Source organism: Anser brachyrhynchus (assembly GCF_964034855.1).
Source record: "Anser brachyrhynchus genome assembly, chromosome: 12".
In the NCBI taxonomy this organism is placed as follows: domain Eukaryota; kingdom Metazoa; phylum Chordata; class Aves; order Anseriformes; family Anatidae; genus Anser; species Anser brachyrhynchus.
In genome coordinates this window covers 10,037,301-10,061,572 of record NC_137707.1, presented here as the reverse complement: position 1 = coordinate 10,061,572, position 24,272 = coordinate 10,037,301, and the positions used below count along the sequence as shown (strand labels likewise).

The 24,272-nt window shown below is 37.6% G+C and overlaps 1 protein-coding gene across 2 annotated transcripts; it reads right to left on the bottom strand.

Annotated features, from left to right (window-relative positions):
* Positions 1-6,139: 6,139 nt before the first annotated feature.
* Positions 6,140-23,094, bottom strand: UBA2 (ubiquitin like modifier activating enzyme 2). 2 transcript variants are annotated; one of them, XM_080552815.1, is made up of 17 exons: positions 22,807-23,094; positions 19,343-19,426; positions 19,012-19,082; positions 17,786-17,850; positions 17,206-17,306; positions 16,924-17,045; positions 16,266-16,333; positions 13,709-13,830; positions 12,763-12,862; positions 12,058-12,218; positions 11,023-11,116; positions 10,811-10,923; positions 10,183-10,338; positions 9,487-9,583; positions 9,273-9,378; positions 8,426-8,562; positions 6,140-7,237 (listed from the first exon to the last, which is right to left on the bottom strand). In XM_080552815.1, the coding sequence occupies exons 1-17, from the start codon at positions 22,948-22,950 to the stop codon at positions 7,059-7,061; spliced, it is 1,920 nt and encodes a 639-aa protein (XP_080408941.1). In that variant the 5' UTR covers positions 22,951-23,094; the 3' UTR covers positions 6,140-7,058. The 2 variants fall into 2 exon arrangements, with proteins under 2 accessions (XP_080408941.1, XP_080408942.1); XM_080552816.1 differs by lacking the exon at positions 22,807-23,094 and adding an exon at positions 22,333-22,625.
* Between the last annotated feature and the right edge of the window lie 1,178 nt (positions 23,095-24,272).

Sequence of the window (24,272 nt, the reverse complement as noted above, 5' to 3'; positions counted from 1 at the left end):
CCTAGGCCATCAGAGCACCTACAGAAAAGCTAATTTATTGTATTTCATGGTTGTTTTTTTTTTTTTTAACTTCTTAACGGTAGGTAACTCTATTATTAATCAAACAGGGTGTGGAGAGCATATCCTGAGGGGCTCTGCCTGTGTGCTTGCACAAGGAAGGATTCTGAGCAGCTGTTTTTAGGAGCCAAACAGTGGGAACTGCAGAGCTGATGCTGTGTGAAGTCAGAAGCATAAGCTCAAGTGGAGGAGCTTGTTGTCCTCCCATAGCTCTGTCTTCTGAGCCACAAATCAGCCCTCATTCTGCCTCCAGCACAGTCTGATGCTGCTGCTGCCAGCAGGTTGCAAGTTCTTACAGTAAGCCTCTCGGTATGTAAGTAGTTAAAGCACGTGCTTTCTTTAGTATGAACTCATGGGAAAAACATACTGGGGACTGAGAGAGTCTGGGGAATCTACGGAAATAGCCCTTTTTAGTAAGCAATTTGGATCAAACGATGAAAATCACTTATGTTTACTGTTGAAAGCTTATGCTCAAAAAGTAAATCCTCAAAGCAAGGCCCAGTCAAGTCTGTTGCAGCCCTGGGCCAGAGTATTCCTGCACAGTGTTCCTGTCTCAGCCCTACAGCAGGGGCTATACTACAGACCCGCTCTTCTCCAGTAAATCGTACTCCTGTCATACACATAATGAACATAACATTTATCCACACTATAGCCACAGATGTAGCCCACATGGGTGAAATAAATATGTTTGCAGTGGTACATAACACACTATAGCACTGCTGCATTTCTCATAGAGGACCATATGTGCTGAGTTGTGCAAACAAGAAGTGTAGAGTTTAAACTGCTGTCGCTATAATAAGTACCCCCATCATTCTCCTTACTATTATATAAAAGAAAAACCAAAGTACTAGGCAATTACAGCTTGACAGTCCTGACATGTTTTTCTCCCCAATTTGTTTAAAATAAATTTGCTTACTATTTACAACCAGATGTAAGTATGTATATTGCAAAAAGACTTGTGCAACTAACAACATGAGCTATCACAGAGTATTATAAAAGACGAACTCCATTTCTTAATTTGTTGTGGTAATCCTTGTGTCTGATTTTAAGTTATATCAGCAAAACAGGTATTAAGGAAAGCCAGCTGCTTCTGTTAAATAAACTCCTTTGTTTAAGACTTAAAGGGAGCAAAAAAGCCAGGTGGAGTTATTGATCTGTGAATATCATCCGGCTGGGCCTCACAGGCAGTACACTTCTGTTTCTTCTAATTGCCAGTGCCTTCAAGAAATGCTGGCCAAACCAACAGGCAGGGAAAATTAATGGTCTGCTGGGGATTATGTCTCCCTGAGTTGCAAACAGTTTATTACCAACAAAGCAGAGAATCTGTAGATACAAGAATTCACTGGTAAAACCTTGGGCCTATTGAAGACAATAGAAAAAAATCCCACTGTTGCAGCATATCTTATAACGTCTTTACTGTGACAATGTAGGAAGGAGTTTGTTGTCTGACTCATCAATTTAACAATTTGAAGCTGCTATGCAGATTTGCATGTTGATTTGGGTGCTACCTGACTTTTTGCAAATTCCCTCCTTCTCTCCCATAGCGAGAAAACAATGAAATCATACTCTGAAATCCACAATGTGAGGAAGACTTACAGAGGTTACTGTTCTGTCTCAAGTTTTGAAATTGATTGGTTTCTTGGTGAAGTACGTAATGATTATTCTTTTCCTTTTTTCTGTTCTGAGCCTGATTAAAAAGAAATACTTGTGAAGCTCATACAAAAATTACATTGAGTAATGTATTTATTTTGAGAGAAGGGACTGAAGATTTTTTCTTTGAAGTTGTCGTTGTGTTTTATATTTCTTTGTTTTGTTTGGGTCTTATATGTTAATTTGTATTGTGATATCTTTAAGTATAAGCAAGCTTGTTGGAATATGAAGTTTGGATGTTAATGTACATTAATATTTGGGTGAATTGATTGCAAATAATGTTAATTAAGGTTATTCAGGCTCTCCAAAATAATTTAAAGCTAGACTAGCCACCTGACTAGAAGCAGTAGCCCAGGCAACTATTTATACGCTATGTCAGGATATGAATGAGAACATCAAAAAGACTCCATTGTTTTATTTTTAGGACTGTCACTGTACCTTAACTTTTTCTTTTTTTTTTAAATACTCATTCGCAGATCACAGTTTTTGAAAACTGGAATTACTGAATGTGTTTTAGGGCACCATCTTCTGGTAGGCAGAACACAGTGTATTTGAATGGCTACCTTTGACTGCTAGACACAACTATTTAAAATATTTTTCACTAACACTACTCTGCAGGCTTACGGGTCATTTCTCATTCTAAATCTGCAATAAAACACTATTTAACATTTTTTACATTCTTCGTATTCATTGCAAATGCAGCTATTCACCATGCTGCACAAATATGACTTGGGACAGACCCTGTAAAATTCCAGTCACAACAGCCACTTTGTGAACGTGCTATGTTAGACAGACAACATATGTCTAAGCACTTAAGACTAATACACCATTTATGTATCTTATTTCTTTTATAGCTTCATCTTCCACTTCTCTTACTTATTTCTGCTTTTGGCATTCCTGGCCACAGCAGCTTATTCGCTCATAGCTGGGAGACTGCACACAGCCTTAGTCATACTTCCCTTGCAATCAGAAGACACAATCACTGTATATTCAAACACAATCTATTAGCTTAATAGCAGCTATTACATATGCATAAATACATAATTTAGTTGGCCAGTACAGTTAACAGTGCACGCACTTAATATGTTTAAGGAGTTCTTAGTTATGTAGATTCTTGTTTCAGACTTGAAAATATGAAAAACAGAGACTTCACAGACCTAAAATTTATTTTGTGCTAAAAACAAAGTCCTGACGACAATATTGCAAACCATTATCCAGGGGAAAAAAAAAAAAAAACCACAAAACAAAACCAGACTGCATTAACGCATTTAGTAAAGAAACAGAAACACTGCACGAAGGGCAGACTGCTATACGTGTCCCTCTGTTCTGTGCTGGCAAAAAATACCAGACTAACTGTATGTGCCTTTTTATACCACGCCAAGAAACACAGAAGGCTATGAGCATTGACCTCCTGACCTGACAATACAAGGCACTCCAGCTATGGTGAGAAGAAAGGGGATGTATGTTTGTTGAGAATACCAATTACATTTACTGTGCATGGTATTTTCTGTATAAGACAGTACAGAATGATAGCTGTAACACTTGTTAACTGAAAATAATAAACATATTTGCAAGAAGTAAGGAGCTGTTCCATAACCAATGGAACTAACGATGGCTGGTCTCATACAGGTCTGTATTCTGCATTCTTTGCATTCTCCAGCTTGTAACCTTTTCTCCAAATCCCCAATAATATTGCAGTACTGTCACCCCCCTTTGGCCTGTAGAGCTCAACCTCTGCAACAGTCTCCAGAACTTACCCGAGCCCTAAGCCATTACACGCACTACCTTCAGGTTCTTCCCATCATATTTGCCTACATTCCTCAACAGACTTGTAAGTGTTCTTCTATCTCTGGCACTCCTCTACAACACCTTTAATTCTCTTCCAGGTCCACCTACATACAGCCTTCTCCCTGTCCCCTTGATAATACTCCTGGCAGCTTCCCAGGCTTCTAGTTAGGTATCTCAGCTGCCCTCTTTCTTCCCAGCACACTCCTGCTAACTCCAATCACTACTTAGATGGACAAAATACAGCAGGTGTAAGTGCTGCACCTAAAGGCTAAGTGTTACCACAGAAGCACTTTTGTGGGTCTCTATGTCAAGAGCCACTTACTTGTACAATTGCGGTAGCTTTGAGATCACTGATGTAGTTGCTTACTGTTTGCAAGTAGCTTCATATTTTGTTGAAGAGGACTGGTGGGGGAATTCCTTAAGTTTCTTTTCTTTAGGAAATCATACTGAAAATTTCTCATCTTTCTCATGTGAATGAAGCTGTATGCTGATGAGAGAGATAATGACAGGTATCTAAAACAGTAATTTCCTACTGCTAATATAAACAATTATCAGGCTATATCTAGGAGAACATTTATTTACTTGATCCCATACCTCCCTTATAGAAGAATCAGGGCCTCCAGATCACATCGTTAAGTTGCCTCCTCCCAATCTCTTTACCTGTAGGTATGTACTCTCTGTAATCTTTTTAAGATGCTAACTCAGAAATAATCTCAGGCAAGCAGCAAATAGATGACTGACTTGTGTAAGATTTGTTGTATTACTTTCATCCTAATTTCTGCTTTCTTCTAAGTTCAATATTTTAGATGCACACAATGGAGGACTTGTCCTTACAGCTGCAAAGAGAATAAATAAAACATCTCTATTTAAAGGGAAAGAAACAGAACAGGGTGGGGGATTTATTTTCCTTAATTCAGCGTGTGTTTAGTTTTCTAATTCAAACTTAGAGCTTTGGGACAGTGGAGATAAAGCTTGAAGCATACAATATTAGTCGTATATACTAACTCAATGCAGGCCTATCTTATCTTCTGGGATCTAATAAATGGCTAGCAAGAGGTCTTTGTTGTAAAGGTCACAACCTGAAATGGCACATCAATCTGCTTGCCAGCTACCAGGGTCTATAGGCCAGGAAAGCATGAACATCTCTATTTTTTTTCCACATAACTACATACTACCCAGACAAAAGCAGTACAATCACATATCTTAAACATATCAACATGTAATTGCTTATATAGCTAAATTCTATACTACCTTTCATGCTGCAAGCCAAATGATGATGCCTATTTTAAAATTCTCTGTGGTTCTCCAAAATTTAACCTAACCACTGTCCTGCAATGGTACCCCCCATCCAACATACAAGCATCCCAAATACTTTAATTACCTGAATATTGTCAAATTATGCTGTAACACTAGTAACTTAAGGAATACAAGCCAGTGAGACTGAATAAAACTCCTCACACCTTTCTCTTTTTCAACCCCACATCTGTTGGTCTCATACGTTATTGTAGAAATCTGCTTCATTTCAGATCATATAACACTCAACTTCTAAGTCGAGTCAAACTCGAGTCAAACTAATGTGATAGTTACCAGTATTACAGCTTTTGCTGTTAAATTAATCAAAAAGAGTTTGAAAGCTAAAGTACTGTATACAGATCTGTGGAAGCAAGGAAATTTCTTGGGTAGTGAGATAAGATCACATTCTTAGACATATTATACGTGCCAGTAGCTTAGATAGAGCTTTGCCGTGTCATAATGAGAATCTCATCCTACTACACACATAACAAGTCATCTGACAACTTATTTAATAAACCATTTTTTTTTATTTTTAGTAGAGCTTGAAGTGAAAATGTCAGCCTTAATTATTGTAAAATGTCATCAGACATTAAATTCTAATGCTTTGTTTACAGTGAGAACTATAAAATCTTCCCATTACAATGTTGAAAATTGTTTCTCTAACTCCTCTTATTTACATCTTTACCTCTCAGTCTTCACTGATGCTGGCCAAGAAGCAACTAACTCAAAAAGATTTAGTTTCATAGTAGAGTATTGTGTCTCCAAACAAGCCATTGCATACGACTATTACTACCTAAAAAAAGAGATAAAACATTAATTGTATTATAGAGTCATAGTTTTGTATCACATTGACAATCTAACACTGATGAAAACCTGGCCTTTTACTAGATGGAATCAGATGCAGGAACCAAAACTTAGAAAAGGTGCTGGTTTTGTTTTTTTACATTCTCTTTCTATATGATTAACATTGTTTAAAATTTGTCCAGTTTGCAAACTGCAACAGAATAAATCTTGTCTGCTCAATTTCTCCACTCTGTGAGGCTATCACTGACTACTTATTTATGAATGGAAGCAGTTCTTGTTCATTAACACAAAGTTGAAACGTAATTTCAGTGCAGTGACAGAAATGACAGATTAATGCATTCTAAGAATCAACACTGATAGTATTGAGAGCTACCAAAGTAATTAAATAAATGCAGTAGGCTTTGAGATACTGTTCCTAAACATTACACTTTTGCCCTAAGCACAAAATGTAACATTCAAAAGACCAGTGCTTTTCTCTTTTTGAAGGCATGAGGTGCTGAAAGCATGTGTGTGGTGGTGCAAATGTTCCAACTGAAGAGGCCAATAATTGATTGTCCAAGAAAAAAAACATTCACAAAAGTTTTATTAAAAAAATTCCCCTTTCACCTCAAACAAGTGAAGCTTAAGTTCTGTACTACTAGGTTATGTTTAGAAAAATGAAAATAGTACAGTAATTTTGAAGGCTATACATTGTAAAATCCCATAAATCAGCATAAACTCGGACTGTGCAAGCAAATATAGCAAGTATTTCAGATGTCATTTATTTGGTCCATCAGATGTACAGTATAGTAGTAGTATCTGAGTTTACAAAACATCAAATATAAATAACCTGAAACTGTAACAATACACAAAAAATTTGCTTCTTACATTGACATACCAGGCAGTACGAGCTGAAAAATTGGAGTAAATTAACAGTTTTACAGTAATGTACATAGTGCCAGTTGAAGTTTAAGAACACTGTTAAAACATGGCACTAATTTGTTTTAGTGAATTTTCTCCTTGTTCAGGATGTGAAAGATGTTTAGGACTGGACTAAAAATACCTTTCTTCAAGCAAAAATAAAAAATTTAGTTACTTAAATCTGGGCATCGAATGATGACCCTCTACTAAAACGGAGTACAATTTTTGTCCTATTGAATTATACCTAAAAGGTATTTACACAAAAATAACATGCTTTTTTCATGACTGTTTAAGCAAATACTTATCTGCAAGTATTTATAAACTATGTTTCTACTACATTTAATATATGGAATTCAATATGGAAAAACTTCTAAAAGAGTCTATTGAGATGACAGCTTTATCATCAAGAGAAACAGACGACAAATTATTCAAGCCAGTGGTTTGGTATTCCCTTGGAACGAAAGCCTTAGAATTAGTCTAGTTCTGGACATTTTTCACATCCCAAAATAATATGCTGTTACTGCATTACATTATCTCAATCATTTTGTCAAGGGGCATTTGCATGTTCAGTCTAACGCTATAATTTCATCTTGCTCCTCTGTCTGCTCCATACGCACTCTCTTTGTACTGATGCACTCTTTGTCTTCTAGTTTTCTCTTGCGGCTTTTATCTTCCATATCATCAACATTGCTTGAATGGCCTTCATCTTCAGAATCGATAATCAACAAATCATCTTGATCTGGAGCTGCAAAATACATGTTTTTAATTCCAATGGGTACTGTAAGGATCATCTACCCTCAAACCAAACTGCATACAAGATACCTCTAAGACAACAAATATATCTTCAAGCATTCTTTATCCATACTTTCTTATTTAATTGCAATAATATTTTCAATTTCTCTGAAAACAGTCTAAAACACGCTTTTCACATGGTCATTTCCTTTTCATTAGAGGTATGGAAAACATTGCAGTAACTCAGAAGTATTCCCATATTTTTGGGGAATTCTTACATCAGCTAACGCTAATGCATTAGCACATCTTTTTTTTGCATGTACAGAATAGAAGAGTTGCATGCTACCTGCAGGAGTCCTTGAGAAAAGAACCCTTAAAAACACAGTAAGCACATTTAATCTCTCCTGAAACAAGTAAGAGGCAAGTGGAAATGACTACATACTTCTATATGTATCTTAAATAGGACCATATGACAAGCAAATGAACATCATCCAAAAACTCAAGACAGAATTACAGATATTTAACTTTATCTGTCACAACAATAAAACAGTACCATGTTTCCAGTACATTAGCTTTCACTGCTTAAATATCCTGTATTTGAGTTAAGCTATTTTGGGTATATTCAAAAGAACAGCCTATATTAAGAAAATGATGGTACTTCCTCCTGGGTAGCAAATAGCCTACTGTTTTTGTATGTTTATTTGTCTTTTTGCCATCTCTTGCTCAAGAGGCAAAAAACATTTGTTTTGTAAGCAGATTAATAAAGGTGTCTTCTTAAAATAACAAAATAAAACATGATCAAAGACATCCACAAAGTAACTTTTACTCTGTACGGAGAAAGCAACGAATTTGGTTGATTCTTTTCTGTCAAGCAATAGGGTGACCATCACATAGAATGGGTCTAACTTTTTAAAGTGACTATTTAAATCACTACGCAAATAGTGTAATTAAGCTGACCACCCCCCAGGTACCTGCAAGTTAAATAGTATCATTTCAAGGTGTATGTACCAAAAATCTTTGTAACAATCTTTGCAATCTTTTTTTTTTTTTTTTTACCATTTACTATTATACGTATACACAGAGGCAACTTATGTCTTTCTTTTCATGTTAGTCAAGTTAGTCATAAAAGTGAAGTATTTTAATTAAACCGTTCTACTGAAATATTATTTTGTTTTATTTAAGATTGTTTATTGTGACTTACCTGTTGATGTTGAGGGTTGCGCTCCATCATCACTACCATTGGTAATGTTCTTAGATGTTGGTTCTGATGGTTTAGGGCCAACATTTTCAGGGGTGTCACCAACAACTTCAAATTCTACGTCTTTTTCTAGGTCTTCGCTGCAGAAAAATCCATATGCTTTATAAACAACCAGGTGAAAATAAAAACATGTCTTTTTTCACAAACAAAATATGTCATTCAAATTACTAGAGCACCCTGCAATTAGGAAAAAGAAAAATGCGTTTTTTAAAAAAGGAAAAGGTGTTCATCAGCCCTTTATAATTTGTGCTTTGTCTATTCACAAACACTATTCCACTCAGTGTCATGCCTTCAAATGCTTAGGAAAAAAAAATATTACCTAAGCTTACTTTTCTTCCCCAATTTTACATTTCTATGCTCACTGAAATTGCAAGGTGTTAATTTCCTGTATATAACATTGATATTACTTATAAAGTTAAATAAATACACCAATTATTGACTTCTCTTTGCATTGCCATACCTGAACACAGGTAGTCTGGCAGATGATCTACTACTCCAGCAGGTTGTTTGTTTTTCAACAGCAGTATCTCACTTGTTAGCTACCCCACAAGTAAATCTAGCTTTGCACTGTATTTTGATGTTGCCTAATGACCGCATTATTCGGATAAACTCTTAGCAATTACTATTGTAATAAAATAACTATCGATTCATTAAAAAATTCCTCTTTAACCACTACATTTTAGCAACCTGATCTTTTAACTGTATTTGCTAATTTAAAATTCTTAATTGGAAATTCCCTATGGAACCTTTCTACATATATACACAAAAATATTTTTTTCAGACTCCTTACCTGTGAAGCACGTTGATTAACAGTGTATAATCCTGGAGGAAATCATCTGCTTGTAGTCGAGTGCCATTTCGAATTCCAAAGTCTGATAATTTTCTGTGGTTATTTGCTAGAAAAACAGTGAAATACTGTGGTGTATAGAGCTATTTATATAAAGATTTTCTTTCACGTTAAGAAATGAGCACTACTCATATCTAAAAAGCGTCAATACGCATACCTTCTGTTTCTCCTTCTTCCGAAGAGATAAGGATAGTTCCTTTTCCATCATCTATTTGTACATCTGGTGCTACCATAGCAAATTTTTCTTTCACTATCTGAAAGGATGAATACAATTATTTAATCTATATCTGACTTTATAATACTTATTAAATAAATAACCTTGAATTATGCTGATTTTCCTATCTTGACCCATGTTCAGGCATCTGCTAAAGCTGATACTTTATTTTTTCATTCCCATTAAAAAAAATTATCATATTTTTGCTGTCTGAAACCTTAAGATCTAGTCACAAAAAGAATGTCTATGACATCTGCGGTCTCACCTTTGCAGGGTCAGATGATAGGCTGAAACTTTTTTTTAAATACTTATCTCATAAAATGACAATTACAAATCAGTTGTTACTGTAACGTAGCTACTGAACTATTCACCTTAAATACATTTTTTTCGCTGTTAGTTATGAGTAGGCTTTAAAAGACCAAAAAAATACAAAATACAAACATTCTTTCACATATACGAACACATATAAACAAGAAGCATACTGGCTAATCTAGCTTTTCTTGTAGCTGAGAGAAATGCAGAGCAGAGCAAATGTTAACAGGTAACATTCAGTCAACATATATGGAACAAAAACCTAATTTCAATACTGTACAACATAAGTATCAAAACAAAAGCTGTAGCTAAGATTTAAAGTTTTACCTTGTCCTGGAGTGTTAACACAGTAACTTTGTGTACATTAAGTTTCACAGTCACTTCTGGCTTACTTGCACATACATAACAGTTAGGATTTGGTGGATCCAAAGCACAAGGAACCAATAGCTTCTTTTTGGGATTTGGCTGCTTGTTCAGGAAAATCTTGAAGACAGACAAGAATGAAACAAGTTATTCTGTAAGTAACAGCACTCATAAAACCTGTTTTCTTACGGATTTGTTCTCTTAGTCTCATAGGTTGTCCTGTTCTCTAATCCTCTTTGACACGCCCGGTGAACAGGAGAAAGTGAGTATTACAGCTAGTCCACAATTACACTCGTGCTGACTGACCACCTACTGCCAAACAGATCTGTAACATCAGACAGACATGTTTCAAGTGATGTCAGTCTGGTTGTCTCTCCTATCAAGCAGCCAATTTTCATGAAATCAGAAGGAACTTAATGATCCTTGAGACTTCTACTTTTCTTTCTATCATAGCTGAAGGTTCCTAGCACATTCAGAATGTACTGAAGTAGCAACGAGTGACAGTCAAACTACACACTAGTAAAAGCAGGTTAAACATAACTTGAATAAATAATGAGTAATAAGAAAGTAAAAGTATCATATTCCCACTTACCGTTCTACACTGATCTATTTTTCCTGATAAAATCTTCAAACCCTCCAGCACTATCAGACCAGCTATTACTGCATTAGTAGTAGCTATAGCTGGGATAATATTTCCTGCCATTGCTGCAAAATAAGCAAGAGTATGCAGATTTTTAACAGCAAATGAAAACTACAAATTGAGATTATTATTTAAAGAAAAACAATGTTATATTTTATTCTTACACTTAATATCAAATCTGCTCTTCATATTCATACTGAAAACATGCATCCTGAGGTTGGCAGCAGAAGTGACAAAATCCATTGCAGAAGGGTCATCCTGACAAGAAGTTAACATAAAAAGTATTTAAAAATCAAATTACACATTGGGAAAAGTTTGCAACACATGGTACAAAAAATTACTACCTTAAAAACAGATATTTTTTTTAAAAGGTCCATACAATATTCCAGTTCAAAGTTTATGTACTTCCTCTTTCAAATGGTATGTTTAGACAGAGCAGTAATACTTTAAACACGCATTTAAAAATTGTATTTAGTATTTTAGTTTAGTATATTATTATTAATTTAGTACATTATTATTGATAAAATGCCTTGTATGTTCAAAATAATGTCTAGATACAAAACCTTACAAGGCTTTATGCTTAGTTTCAAAAACTTTTTTAAGAAAGTGTTGTTTTGTTTTGTTTTGTTTTTAATAACTCTTGTAATATCATTTTACTATTTTGTCAACACCCTGTATTTACACACTGCTTTTTCCTTATGCCAGTGACAACTGACTACGGGAAGATCATGGTCTCTGGTACTAAGGGAGACTTGATTTGCTTCGTTTTTCTCCAGCAAAACTTGTAATACACTGCACACTTACTCAGCACTAATGACTTCCAACTCAGCAGAACTCTAGCAACAAACGACTATGTCAGAGCAAGTTTTAGAGGTAGCTAGAGCAAAGGAAAAATGAACTGGCATTATTAAAATATTGTCAAAATGAAAATATTGCAACTACTACTGAGTTTGTGTGCTTTTTAAAGTTGGTGAATTGTTATTTTACATCACAATACTTAATCCTGACACTCAATGGAATACAAAACATATAAAGTATGTATATGCTTACTTATGGAGTTTACTTATGGAAAGTACCTTCAGTGATGTGTCAGCCATTTTTGTTCTTAGTAGTACTATTCTTGAGTAAAACTTAGGAAGTCCAACATTTGTTGTATGTATGTAGAATATAACTGTTTCTTACAAATTTGGTAAACTAACCTTATCCCATATAAGCTCTGCTCCATCGCCTTTCTCAGCCAGGTGAAGTCTCAGGGTTTCAACACTCTTTGAAAATAAGTGTGCATAACTCTTGACATCGAGAACCTGCTGATCTTTCAAAACCGAGGAGGACTCATTTTGTTGGTCAGATATGTTTTTCTCTTCAAGAAAAGGAAAAAAAAATAGTAAGATGAGGAATATTTAGAAATTCCACTGAAGTTCTCCCAAAGAGCTAATGATTTGCTAATTCAGAAAAAATAATTATTTTCTAAGTGAAGAACAGTGTTCTTAAACTACAGTTGCGCCAAGATTTAAAAAAAAATCCACATTTTCTACTGTAACTAATAGCTATATTATACCATATCAATAGATGTGCACAAGTTATAGCAAATGTAAATTTTCACCAGAAATCAACTTTTAGAGATAAATTCATCAGTGCATGAGAGATAAGGTCTCTGGTATTTAATTTTGTGAAATGCAAATTTTCTATGACTGATACCGAGTATCTGAAATAATTCCAAAACAGTTTTTAGAAAAAAAATATTTTCTATATTGTGAAAAACTAAAAATCTCCAGGAGTCATACAGAAGTAATATGTTAAGTATCAGTACTCAACTGTGACAGGGAGAAAATGTATGTCACCGTGATGCATTAAGAAACAGGAGGTGTGACTTACAAATAGACACCATGAGGAGGAACAATTACCTTGATTTTGTACTTCAGCCCAGTCCAGAGGCACTGGAGGCTTTCTTTTCCTCCACAGCTTATCCATGGTCAGCAAATATCTAATGTCATCTTTGAAAAGCTAGAAAACGTTAAAAAAATAAAATGTAAGAGGTAAAAAAAGGTATTTTATTTTTATACCTCCTTTGACACTGGAAAATCAGCATTAGATTTCAGTTTTTGCTTTTCTCCTTGAAAATATTTAACCGAATATATAAAATCATATATTTTATATTTTCAACCCCACAGGAAAAAGAAACAACACAGATTTGAAAAACTTATTATTCCCTGTCTCCTAACATTTACTGCAGAAAGCAGACAGTTCTCATTAATTCAGGGAAGGGGGGCGTAAAATAAAGAAACAGCAGTCCAAACAGTGGCTCCATGTGCCTACTGAAGCCATCTCTACAGCAATTCACATACTCTCCCCAAGATACTCTTACCTACATGCCAACTTATTTTCCAAGGAAAATTATTACTACCTATCAACATGACATTCTATACTAGTTTCCGCTAATTATCACTTTTAGAAACTATTTAGAAAGAAAACTCCTAGAACAGTTTGTATTTTGTTATACCAGCATCTGATTATATACATAGCATGAATGATTGCTTTCTGGTCCTCAAACTGGTTCTGTTTATGCCTACTAAAACGCCTACAGAATTCAACAGTTTACCTTCTCACATTAAAAGTAATTTGAATGATTTTTTCCCCCATACAATATGGACAAGCTGTTGAAGTTGTCCATACAGACACAGATGGAATACCATAAAACAACAAGACCAACACAACAGCAAAATTGGTGGAAGTCATAGCATAGTTGTATGACCGATGGCTAGTATTATGTGTTCAAACTGGGTTTTGACTTGACTTTAAAGCACCTCATACACTTCAAATAAAGACATTTATTGGGGGTAAAAAAAATACCTTAGTAAAAAGCTTAACTGGATCGTATCCAGTTGATTTAGCCCACTCCTTAGTTGAAACACGTTTAATCTCACCATCTTCATTGGATGCTCGTGCTCTGGCTTCTGCTTCTGCTGGCTCCCCTATTAATGAAGTATTATCAAAATAAATTATTTAAAAAAAAAAAAAAAGGAAGAAAGAAAAAAGAAAACCACATCCAAACATTTCCCTTAGTCAATAACCAAAATTATTCAGGGTCTATAAAATGGCTTTACTGTTCCCAATAAGAGCTAGATTAGACATAGTGCAACTGCTCCTGTTTGTTTCTACAACTACAGTCCACTAGCCTCACTTATTGCCACTTAATTCTTCATTGGTGGAAAAAATGAATATTGTTTCCTCTTAATTTTCTCCACATTATTTTGTGATTTCATAAATCTCTAACCATCCTCTTTTAGCAGTCTCTGTTACTGGCTGAGAAGTCTTAATCTGGTTAGAGCTTGAAGACAGCATCAGTTCCTACCTCTGGCCAGCCCTATACAGAAAAATTCCATCCATGCAGATGCTATTCAGTCTGTTTCTTTCCCAGTCACATCCAGCAATTGCTATTTTGATTACTATTAAGCAGCAGGCTGATGTTTTCAGACAACTATTAAAATCTTGACTGAATGAGGAAATCAACTCAGAGACCATAATTTTATATGTAAATTTGTGAATGTTCTGCCCTTCGCCAGTACATCATTTCATATTAATCTGCACCAAAAACTACTTAGTATTTCATTGCCTAGTCGTTCTGTATTGTGAAGCTGTCTGCTACTTTTAATGTTTAGCCATCATCTGTATTATTCTGAGTGAGTTTACTTTATCGTGTACGCTGAACAGCACTGGTTCTATCCCCAGTCTGAGAGATTCCTCTAATCAAGACTTATCTGTACCATTTACGTAGTTTATCCACTTCAGGATCTCATCCTTTTTTGCCCATAACATCTACGCTCCTTTAGGTTCCTCATAAAAGAGTGCCCCCTGCAGATTCAAAATAGAGTAAACCAGATACACTTGTCCACAGGTTTGCCAATGCATCCCAAGCTTTGCCAGTTTGACCAGGGAGTGATGGTATCCTCCTGGCAGAAGGCCCCAGCCTCTCTCAGCTTTGTACCCACCACAACTGATGCAGCTTTCCAGGCTAGGTTAACGGTTGTACTTGATGATCTTAGAGGTCTCTTCCAACCTAAATGATTCTATGTTTGTAATCAGCATTATAGCAACTGACAATTTGCTCGCTACAGATACGAAGCCTCTCGCTAATATGCTCACTACAGCTTAACCCTTCCTCTAATTGCCCTGATATCCTTCTTCAAGTAAGCAGCATTACGTCTGCTACCTTCAAGTATTCCAGCAGTTGTTGATTAAAGTGAGTTTATATGTCACTATCTTAAGAGTTAGCTATTCATTCAGGACTTCATGTAGGAACAACCTGTTAGGTGAATGCTATCCGATAAACAGAAAATCTGAAGAATCCCAGGCAGATCTGAGCTCCCTCTCCCAAGTCCACCACTCAAAAGGATCCAAAAGGAGAAGCTGCAAAGATGTTTATTCAACTTTACAGTAACTACAGTTACTGTCCATACAAAAATAAAGAATAGCTACAAAAACATCACTCACAATGGGCATAATTCCTATGCAGATAAATGTGGAAGTGTTTCAAGCTAGAAGAGTTCAAACATGATCTCTCTGTTTCCCAATTTGGCAATCCCTCAGCTAGGAGTGGAGAATGCAGAGTGACTACAAATATCACTCAGTTTTCAGTCCTTGGTTCAGAAGGCAAGCCTCCCAGCTGCAGGGAAGGAATTACTCCATCAAATCCAAATATACCGAAAAAAATGCTGCTCTGTGAAGATCAGTAATACCTAATTTTCACATCAAATTCACTTTTCACTTCTGTGTGCACATGGAGAAGACAGCTTGCTCCAGTGGGAACAGGAATCTCTGAATATATATAAGCGTATTCATCTAAATCATTTATCACACACCTGGATGTATTAACTGGCATTTCATGATTACCAAGCGTAATGACTGTGCTCCTCACAGCTGCTCTACCCACACTGTCTCTGAAGAGAGCTAGTGCACGACAGTGACCTATCTTAGATTGTATTAAAAGGTTTTGACGACAGCTGAAGTAATCACTTCATTAATGTTTTAGGCTGCCCACAAGGGCTACAGTTCTGACTGCTGACTACTAAAACACTGGCATTCAGAGAAGGCTTTTTTTTGCACACTGGCCACACAAAGACCTCTGGTATACACAGTGCATTGAGTTAACTAAAAAAAAAAACACCTTGAGCCTGCTTCAAACTTTTAATAAATGGTAGTATGAGGAAACTAAAGTATGCATGGTGTACACAAATATCTGTGCCGTAAACACAACCAAAATTCATATTGTCCATGGGCACTGTAAGTGGAAACCTCCTAGAAGAATGTGGGGTTGAAATGTAACTTTACGAAATGGACAGAAGCAAGTCAATCTGTGACATAAAACATTTTAGTAACAGGGTAAGTTACCAGTTTATATCACACTTACAGGCAGCTTCAGGATCAGCTCTGTCAGGAGAGACTTCTTGATCAGCATCCTCTTCTCCAAACAACTGGCTATATTATAATATAAAACAACAATAAGACACTAGATTTTCATCATGTCTGTTTAACGACTCAAATATTTGCTATCTGACATATATCCACTTTAGAATTCTTGCTATCAGAATGCCACTTCATACATTGCTTTTTCAATTGTTGGAATTTGTCACATGCAGACTGAACACTGACAATACAAGAAGTCCAATATAAAAATTAATACAGTAAAACATCTATTTGACTCATTCAACAGTTCATCTATTTCCATGATCCCTGCAACCTTTATCTCTGTTAATACAACTGTTATGCTGAAAAATGTAACTTCCATACAAAAGCCAAGGATAAAGCATCCTCAGGCTACACTGCTCTGACAAACTTTTCTGCCAGATTTTATGTGAGATCAGAACAGCTCAGTACTAACTGATGTGCTATCTTTGTATATATAAAAAAAAAAAAAAAGCCAAAGAACTGGAGATTTTCACTATAATCCACGTTAATTTTCAAATGAAGTGTGTCTTTTTTATTTCTTAATCTGTAGGTTTAGAAACCTACGGAAAGAGAGTGAGTCACAGCATCTATTTAAAAAAAATAATAAAAAGACAACTTACTTAAACAAATACTTGGCCCACACAATGCAATGGATAGGTTCTGATGGCGTATTTCGGATTGTGCAGCCTGGAAAAGTCTTCTGAGTTGGTTTAGGATGACATTCATAACATTCTGTCACTCCCTGGTGAAAAGTGAAATATTTACTTGTCACGCTGCAAAGGCTACTGATAGTATATGCTATTATCAGATGAACTGTAACTTTATCTCAGAACGCCCAACACCCTGTTGTCTAAAATAGCCAATGATTTAAACTTAGTGACAAGAGTAACACAGAACCTAACCTTCTTAATAACTGTTACTTGTCCAAGGTAGCCTGCAGTGCCACTCTCTATCAGAGGAACATCAGCAGCCAGACACATCCTGTTCACATGGTTGCGGGCAGCTGCAAAGCAAGAGGTTGTAAAGAAAAATTTGAATAATTAGAAAAAAGTTTGACTTCACCAAACACAGACTAGCCTCCTATGCACACACTGACCCTGAATCTGCCTTATTTTGCTATAAAGAACACTACGCCTTTTTCACAAAGCCAATTTTCCAATTAAAACAAAATATATTGACACTATTAAACACAGCAAACAACTGAACAAAGTTATATATGTATACACAACGCACATCAGTTCCCATAAAGCAGTGACACAGCAGCCAACGTTTACTTACAAAGCACCTGTAAAAGCACTTACTACACTTTCAAGTTTCTAGTGAAGAACAAAAATATTAGTCAAACTACAGCTGGCTTAGGAGGATGCTTGTTATTTAACTGACATTGCTTAAGTACTTATAGTATAACATGTTAAAGTTCTGTTCCTGGGAACAAGCAACAGTATTCTTATCTCCAATATAAAATCATAGTGAAAACTTCACCTCTGTTATCCAGAGCATTCATAACCAACGTAAACTGGCGGAAGAACTCTACGTTATAGTCAGGGCTACAGAAAAGAAAAACAATACGGCATATCAAAGTTGTTGGTTATTACGCCACAACAGAAACTACATATATGGAAAAAGCACTATAAATTATACGTACTATAAATTTACTGCTAGCCTTTAACTACCCCCTTTGTCTTCTGCCCATTTTAAAGCTGCGTAAATGCATGAATTTCATGCCACTGGAAGGAAACTTTTCCAGTTATTATTACTATGACCAATGGAATAGGAAGACAATGGAAAAAGTGTTTATGCTGCTCTGACCTAATGAGTAAATTGGCTGAGCTCTGATCACTGACCTTAAACACCATCAGCTGAGGGTAAAATGAACATACTGTAATTTCCCCAGCTCATCAGACTGTTAATAATTCATTATAGTTATATTTTATATATAATTGAATTATATCATAATTCAATTGGTTTTGATTGTGCCTCCATACCCTTAGGAGCCAAGATGAGAGAGTTTAAAATCTTGACACTTTAGTACCCTGACACTGCATTTTTCTGACTTAAAGAAGGCAGTGGCAAAGATGACAGAGTAGCAAGGAAATAGGATTAATTGTTTTACAGTTTCAGGAGAAGGATGCAATGAGCCAACGCTTCAGTGGCTAACAGCAGTATCAGAGCTGAAACCTTAATATTACAGAACATGACTTTTTTTTTTCCTTAAAAAAGGACAAATATGCATTTAAATGTGGGAAATATGGCTAATGAAAACCTACATGATCTTGTACTTTACTAATCTGTTATGGAACACAAAGACTAGATTCTAACAGTTCAGGGCATAATAATATCATATGAGCGATATAAATATTACTTGGTTATCTATATACATACAAAGAACCTTGTTTTTTTAAATCATGGACTCAACATTCACATTTGTTTTCATCTAATTATTGCTCATTAGGGCATCCTTACAGTGTAGAAATTTATGTAGTAAATGTTGCTAATAATGTGCAAATTACATATAAGCAAACAACTACAAATATCAGAGCTTAAGAAAACTCATGCAAAATTCACACTCCTCCTACTCAGGTGCTTGGTAGCCTCTTATTTACAGCTATTTCTTCTTACTGCAGAAGCTTTGTAAAGTATCTTAAAGCATTTAAATAACAGTACTTGAAAATCAAGACATGTAATTAGAGCTTAAAAAACAAACATACTTCATGATGCTATCATGGTAAGCTATAATATTAGCTTCTGGAGAAAACTGTAACACGCTTTCCTTGGCAACCTAGAAATAAAAACAAAACAAAACAAAAACAACACTTATTATTTCTTCCATCTTTCTAAAGAGACTCTATACCTGTTGAGTATCGAGTAAATTGACTACCTAACAGATTTTAATACTTTTAAATGCAATGTTATAGACAGCCACGAGCAACCAACTAACACTTACTCTTAACAGCATAAACAAAATTGTGACATGTTTCTAACAATGTCAATAAAAATAATACTGAATAAGTAAGACTTGAGCCTTGACTTCTTCCTCACCTGTGATTTCGATCTTCCAACATGTTTCTTTTGAAACAAAAACTGCCTGTTGAGATTGCTGACATCAATAGTATCCAAATCAATCTATAAACACAGAAAAGGCAACCATTTCACTTTTACAGAAATAAAAGGAACAAAATTAATAATAGATTTTGAAGCAAATGTGATAGGATCTGTAAAGTTTATGCAGTGGGTCTTTTTCAGACCTGCATACAGTTATTACATCTGCACTACAGCAACTGTAAAGGCACAATGGTCCCTTATTCATTTTCAGGAATCCATTCATTTTAAATAATTATTAACAATGGAATCATCTCAAAAATTAAGAGCTTAATGACAACAAACTTTCTTCAGAAAGAGTCCTCAGTATACTGCACATAAAATTTTGAGATACGTAGGCAGAATATTTAATAGAAAGTCAATAACTGACTCTCCTATTTACTGTTGGATGAAGACTGCAGTGAGAATTCATCAGGAGCACAGCGTACACACTCAGGAAATACTGAGCGATTCGGTCAGGCCCCACACGGGACTAGTCACCCTGAACAGAGCTCTGCACCGTGCTTCCCCAAGGTCCAGGAAAGGCTACCCAGCACACTAATTAGCACTTCTCCTTTATGTTTGAACATGGCTTTGAGCAACTGAAAGAGTAAACTGAGAGCTGCACTGTCATCTAATTCATACACTGCGGGGCAAGCTTTTACGATTGGACACCAGAACCCACTGCTTAAGTGCATATTAAAAAATTATGAAGTTCACTTAAAAAAAAAAAAAAATCCAGTCATGCAATCAAGATGTTTAAAAAACATACACAATTCATGAAGTACAACCTGAAAGTATGCCATGACCTTAATTCCCCTAAGAGCCATGTTTCTATTCATTAATATACTCACGTGAACATCCTAATTGCAAATGTCTTTGCTCCCCACCACAAGAATTAAGATTTATTCATTTCTTTGTTGCCACTATTTTTCCTTTATACTCACGCTAGTCTTCTCATGCCCCTAACATTTTTAAATAGCAGGGGGGAGGGAGACAACTCCTGAGCCTCAGCAGCGTTTCCCCCAGCTCCCTTGGCAATGCCGACACCCTCAGCACCGCGGCACCTTCAGCTCTGTGGCGTACAGAGAGCCAGAGCATGCAGCGGGAGGTGTAAGCACGACCTGCTGAGGGGCTTCTCATCGGCTTTTCATTTTAGGAACCAAACTCGAGTAATGAGAAAAGGTATGCACACACTTCTCATTGCATGCAAGATCCAGGTACCAAGATTAAACTTACTGTCGTCTGAAGGAAGTACTTTTAATTTAAGAATTAAAAATTAATGTACTAAGCTGCAATAGCCAAATAGTTTTATTTTAAAAAATACACAAAAGAACCTGCGGGTAATGAGCAAACTCATTAATATAAACTCATCAAAAATACAAACTCTTTCAAAAATGCATTATGAGGTCCAGGGTGTTTATTACCTATCGTATCCTCATAACCAACTGCTATGGTCCTGCATCTCCTAACTAAAACAATATTTGCCTGAAAACACACTTCTACCACCTTTCCTTTCTTGTAAGGCACAGTCAGAATGCTTGCACAGTCCAAAGCCATGAAGTTTGAGAACTTGAAGTGAAACTGATTAAGTGCATAATTCTGCCAAAACATCCACTCCCCAGAAAGCCTTTATTTAGCGCTTTAACTGGAGATGATAACAAATGACTTAAGCTACAGCTGAAAACTGACCTTGAACAGTACTGCCAAGACCAAAAAAGCAAAGGAAGTTCTTCTCCAAGACAATACTTGAGACCACCAGACAACAACCAAAACTATGATTTAGCTAAGAATGATCAGAATTTGACAGTTCTTGCATTAAAACAACTTCACACTTTTGTAATTCCCATTTCTGTACGTTAGAAGGAATATACCTCAGAAGTTCAGAGGAATACATAATCGTGTTCTTAATTTAGACTTGGATTTTGACTAATTTAATTTTGTTCTTGATTCACGAGAAGAAGGATATTGCGTTTCAACAAAGCGTACTTAATAAAGTTACATGTTTCTGGTGTTCAAAATTCTATTTGTTTTAGTATTAATGTTTTGTTAAAAAAAACTTTCAGTTTACCTACAAAAAATAAAACATTTTCACAGTTTTAGAGTTTATTGGTCTGTAATAACCAAGCAAAACTCCCAGCAATATCACGAATGCTGACAAAAACAATTTCTTCTACTGATATCAATATTCCTCTTTGCACAACGATTCTATTTTTGCTCTCACCTTGTCTTTTGCCCATCCACTCCATGTTATCAAAACGTTACTCTCTTGCATAAAACACTGCCAGTAATATTTTTAAATTAAGATGGCCCTGATCCAACATATACTTAAGTTAATGGAATCCAACCAAGTCAGACTTGAAAGACAATCCAAAAAAATCAAACTAAAATAAGGGAAACAATAAGCATGCCCCAATGAGATTTATGCTTAATGACTAACTGGAAAATCAGGAGATACTAAACTCTATTTCAATGGACTGCAGGAGCACACAAATGACACAGTAAGGTGGGTAAGTAAGGAGGAAAAAAACAACTGCAGAAATTGCAGACTTCTGCTTTCCTTCGTAAGTTTAGTTCACTCATATAACGTTAAAATTTGATAGGCTCTCACTGGCAGATTCAAATCAAAGGGACAGTGAGGAATTACACTTTAGCACATCATACAAATCTTTAAAAAAATATTTTGGTGGCGAGACCTGAGTTATATGAATAGCAGTGCAAACCTGTAACCGGACTCCTCTGCCTGCTGATACAGTTTTAGAGAAAAGCTGTTTCTAATGAGCTCTGCTCAACAAGTCTTAACGCAGAAACAAACTTCTTACAACCTGCCACTGAAGCGGCTCATGGCAAAGCACTGAAAAGTAAAAACGTATTCGACCAAACAGGCTTGTGCTCAGTTTGTCCTCCCTTGACTTCTTAACACGAAGTATGAAAACGCTTTTCAGGGTTACCGTAAGAACGCAGTAAGGGGCTGGAAAGCAGGTCATTTCATTGCCATCCCCTCGGTTCTGCCCTTCCTGCCCCCACAGATTACCATCGGGAAGCAAAAGCGAAAGCAGCAGCAGCCCGCGGGCGGCTCTCCCGGCGGGTTCGCGGGGCTGACAGCTTTACGGCCGGCTCCCCAAAACGCAGCCCCCCCCCGCGCCGCTCGCCGCCGCCAGGCCGTTACCCCCGGCACCAGCAGGGGCCGCGCTGAGGAGAGCCGAGCGGAGAGCCGAGCCCCAGCCCGGGGGCTGCCCGCGGGGGGCAAGGGGGCGCCCGCAGGCCGCGGCCCTTTGTGCCGGGCCCGGCCCCCGGCGGCGCTGGCGGGCCGCGGCAGTTCGAACGCACGCCGAGAATGCGGCGGGGCCCGGCCCCCCCTCACGCCCCTCGCGCCACACGGCGGCCCCGCGCCCCCCGCCCCTCACCACCCCCCCGGCCCGCACCACGTCGATGTTGCCGAAGCCGGTGAGCACCAGGTCCTTGAGCAGCTCGCAGCCGATGCCCCCGGCTCCCACCACCAAGAGCCGCGCCTGGGCCACGGCCTCGGCCAGCTCGCGGCCCAGCGGGCCGGACACCGGCGCGGACATGGCGGCGGGGGAACGGCGGCGGCGGGCGGGCTCGGCGGGGCTCGGCGCGGCGGGGCTCGGCGCGGCTCTCCTCAGCCGGGCCGCACTCCGCACAGCGAGCCCGGCGCGCACCAGAGCGCCGCCCGCCCGGCCCCGCAGCGCCCCCCGGCGGCGGGAGGGCCCCGGCCCGCCCCCACGGGCGGCAGCGGGCGCCGCAGCTCGGGCGGGGCCGGGCGGGGAGCCGCGGGTTCGAGACCCGCTCCCGCCGCTCGGGGCAGCCCCGGGAGGGGGGCAAAGCTCGTGTCGGGGCAGCTCCCCCAGCGCTCTCGGCCACCTGCCACGGAGGGACAAGGGCATGCCTGGCACCCCCGCGGAGCTCAGGCACTCTCTAGAACTATAGTGTAGCAGTTTTTAACCTAAGCTAACCGACTCGCCTCTGAACACTGACATGGTAAGCTACAAGTCATCTCTAGAAATGCAGTTTTGCAAAAACATTTCATTATTGTAACTCCCTCCCCCTCTTACTTTCTTAAAACTTCAGTAGATTAATTTATGCCGTGGCATTCAGCCTGCACAAAAAGCTTTAAGGACACTTACTTAAATTACTCCTCCATTAAGTCAATTAAAATACTGCAATTTAGCTTAAACCAACAGGGAGTTCACAGAAGAATTTAGACTGTTAACTAAAGCAGTGTGATCAGCTTGCAAGCACTATGCTGCAGTAACACAGCAGGTGCTGTACCATTCTGTACCCACAAGAACAGAAGTGCTAACAAAAGCTTTCACTTTCTCCATCCCAAGTAACTGTCAGAGCTCATCTAGCTCTGCAAATGTAACATCCTTCAATAGAAAAACACACAGGAAAGCTTCCTCACACGACAACTGTAGCTACAGGAAGGCCCTCTCAGCCACTGCCCACTCACTGAGTTTCTAATCTGTCATCAATACAAATAAAGCAGATTTGTTTTTTTAAATACTTAGATTAAGCTTCTCATTGCTGGTAGTTTCTAAGAACTGGATCCCATTAGACTGATCAATGCAAAGTATAACAACAGAGTGCAGTTAGGCGACCTTTCTCCTTTACATTCTTCCTGTGTTTAAAAGTTTCCATGTTTAAAAGTGTAACTAGAATCCTGAAACAACTTCTACGTTCCTGTTTGCACATGTAAACAAAGTAAGCAAGTTTTCTGTGGCTGCATTTTAGAGGCACCTTAACTTGTAGATTATTCCACGAAATAAGCACCATGACATCAAATCAATTTCATTTTTCACCACATTTGAGGAAAACTCTGTTGTATAATTACGTACTTTCAACTGCAGAAAAAAAAAAGAATAAAACAGAC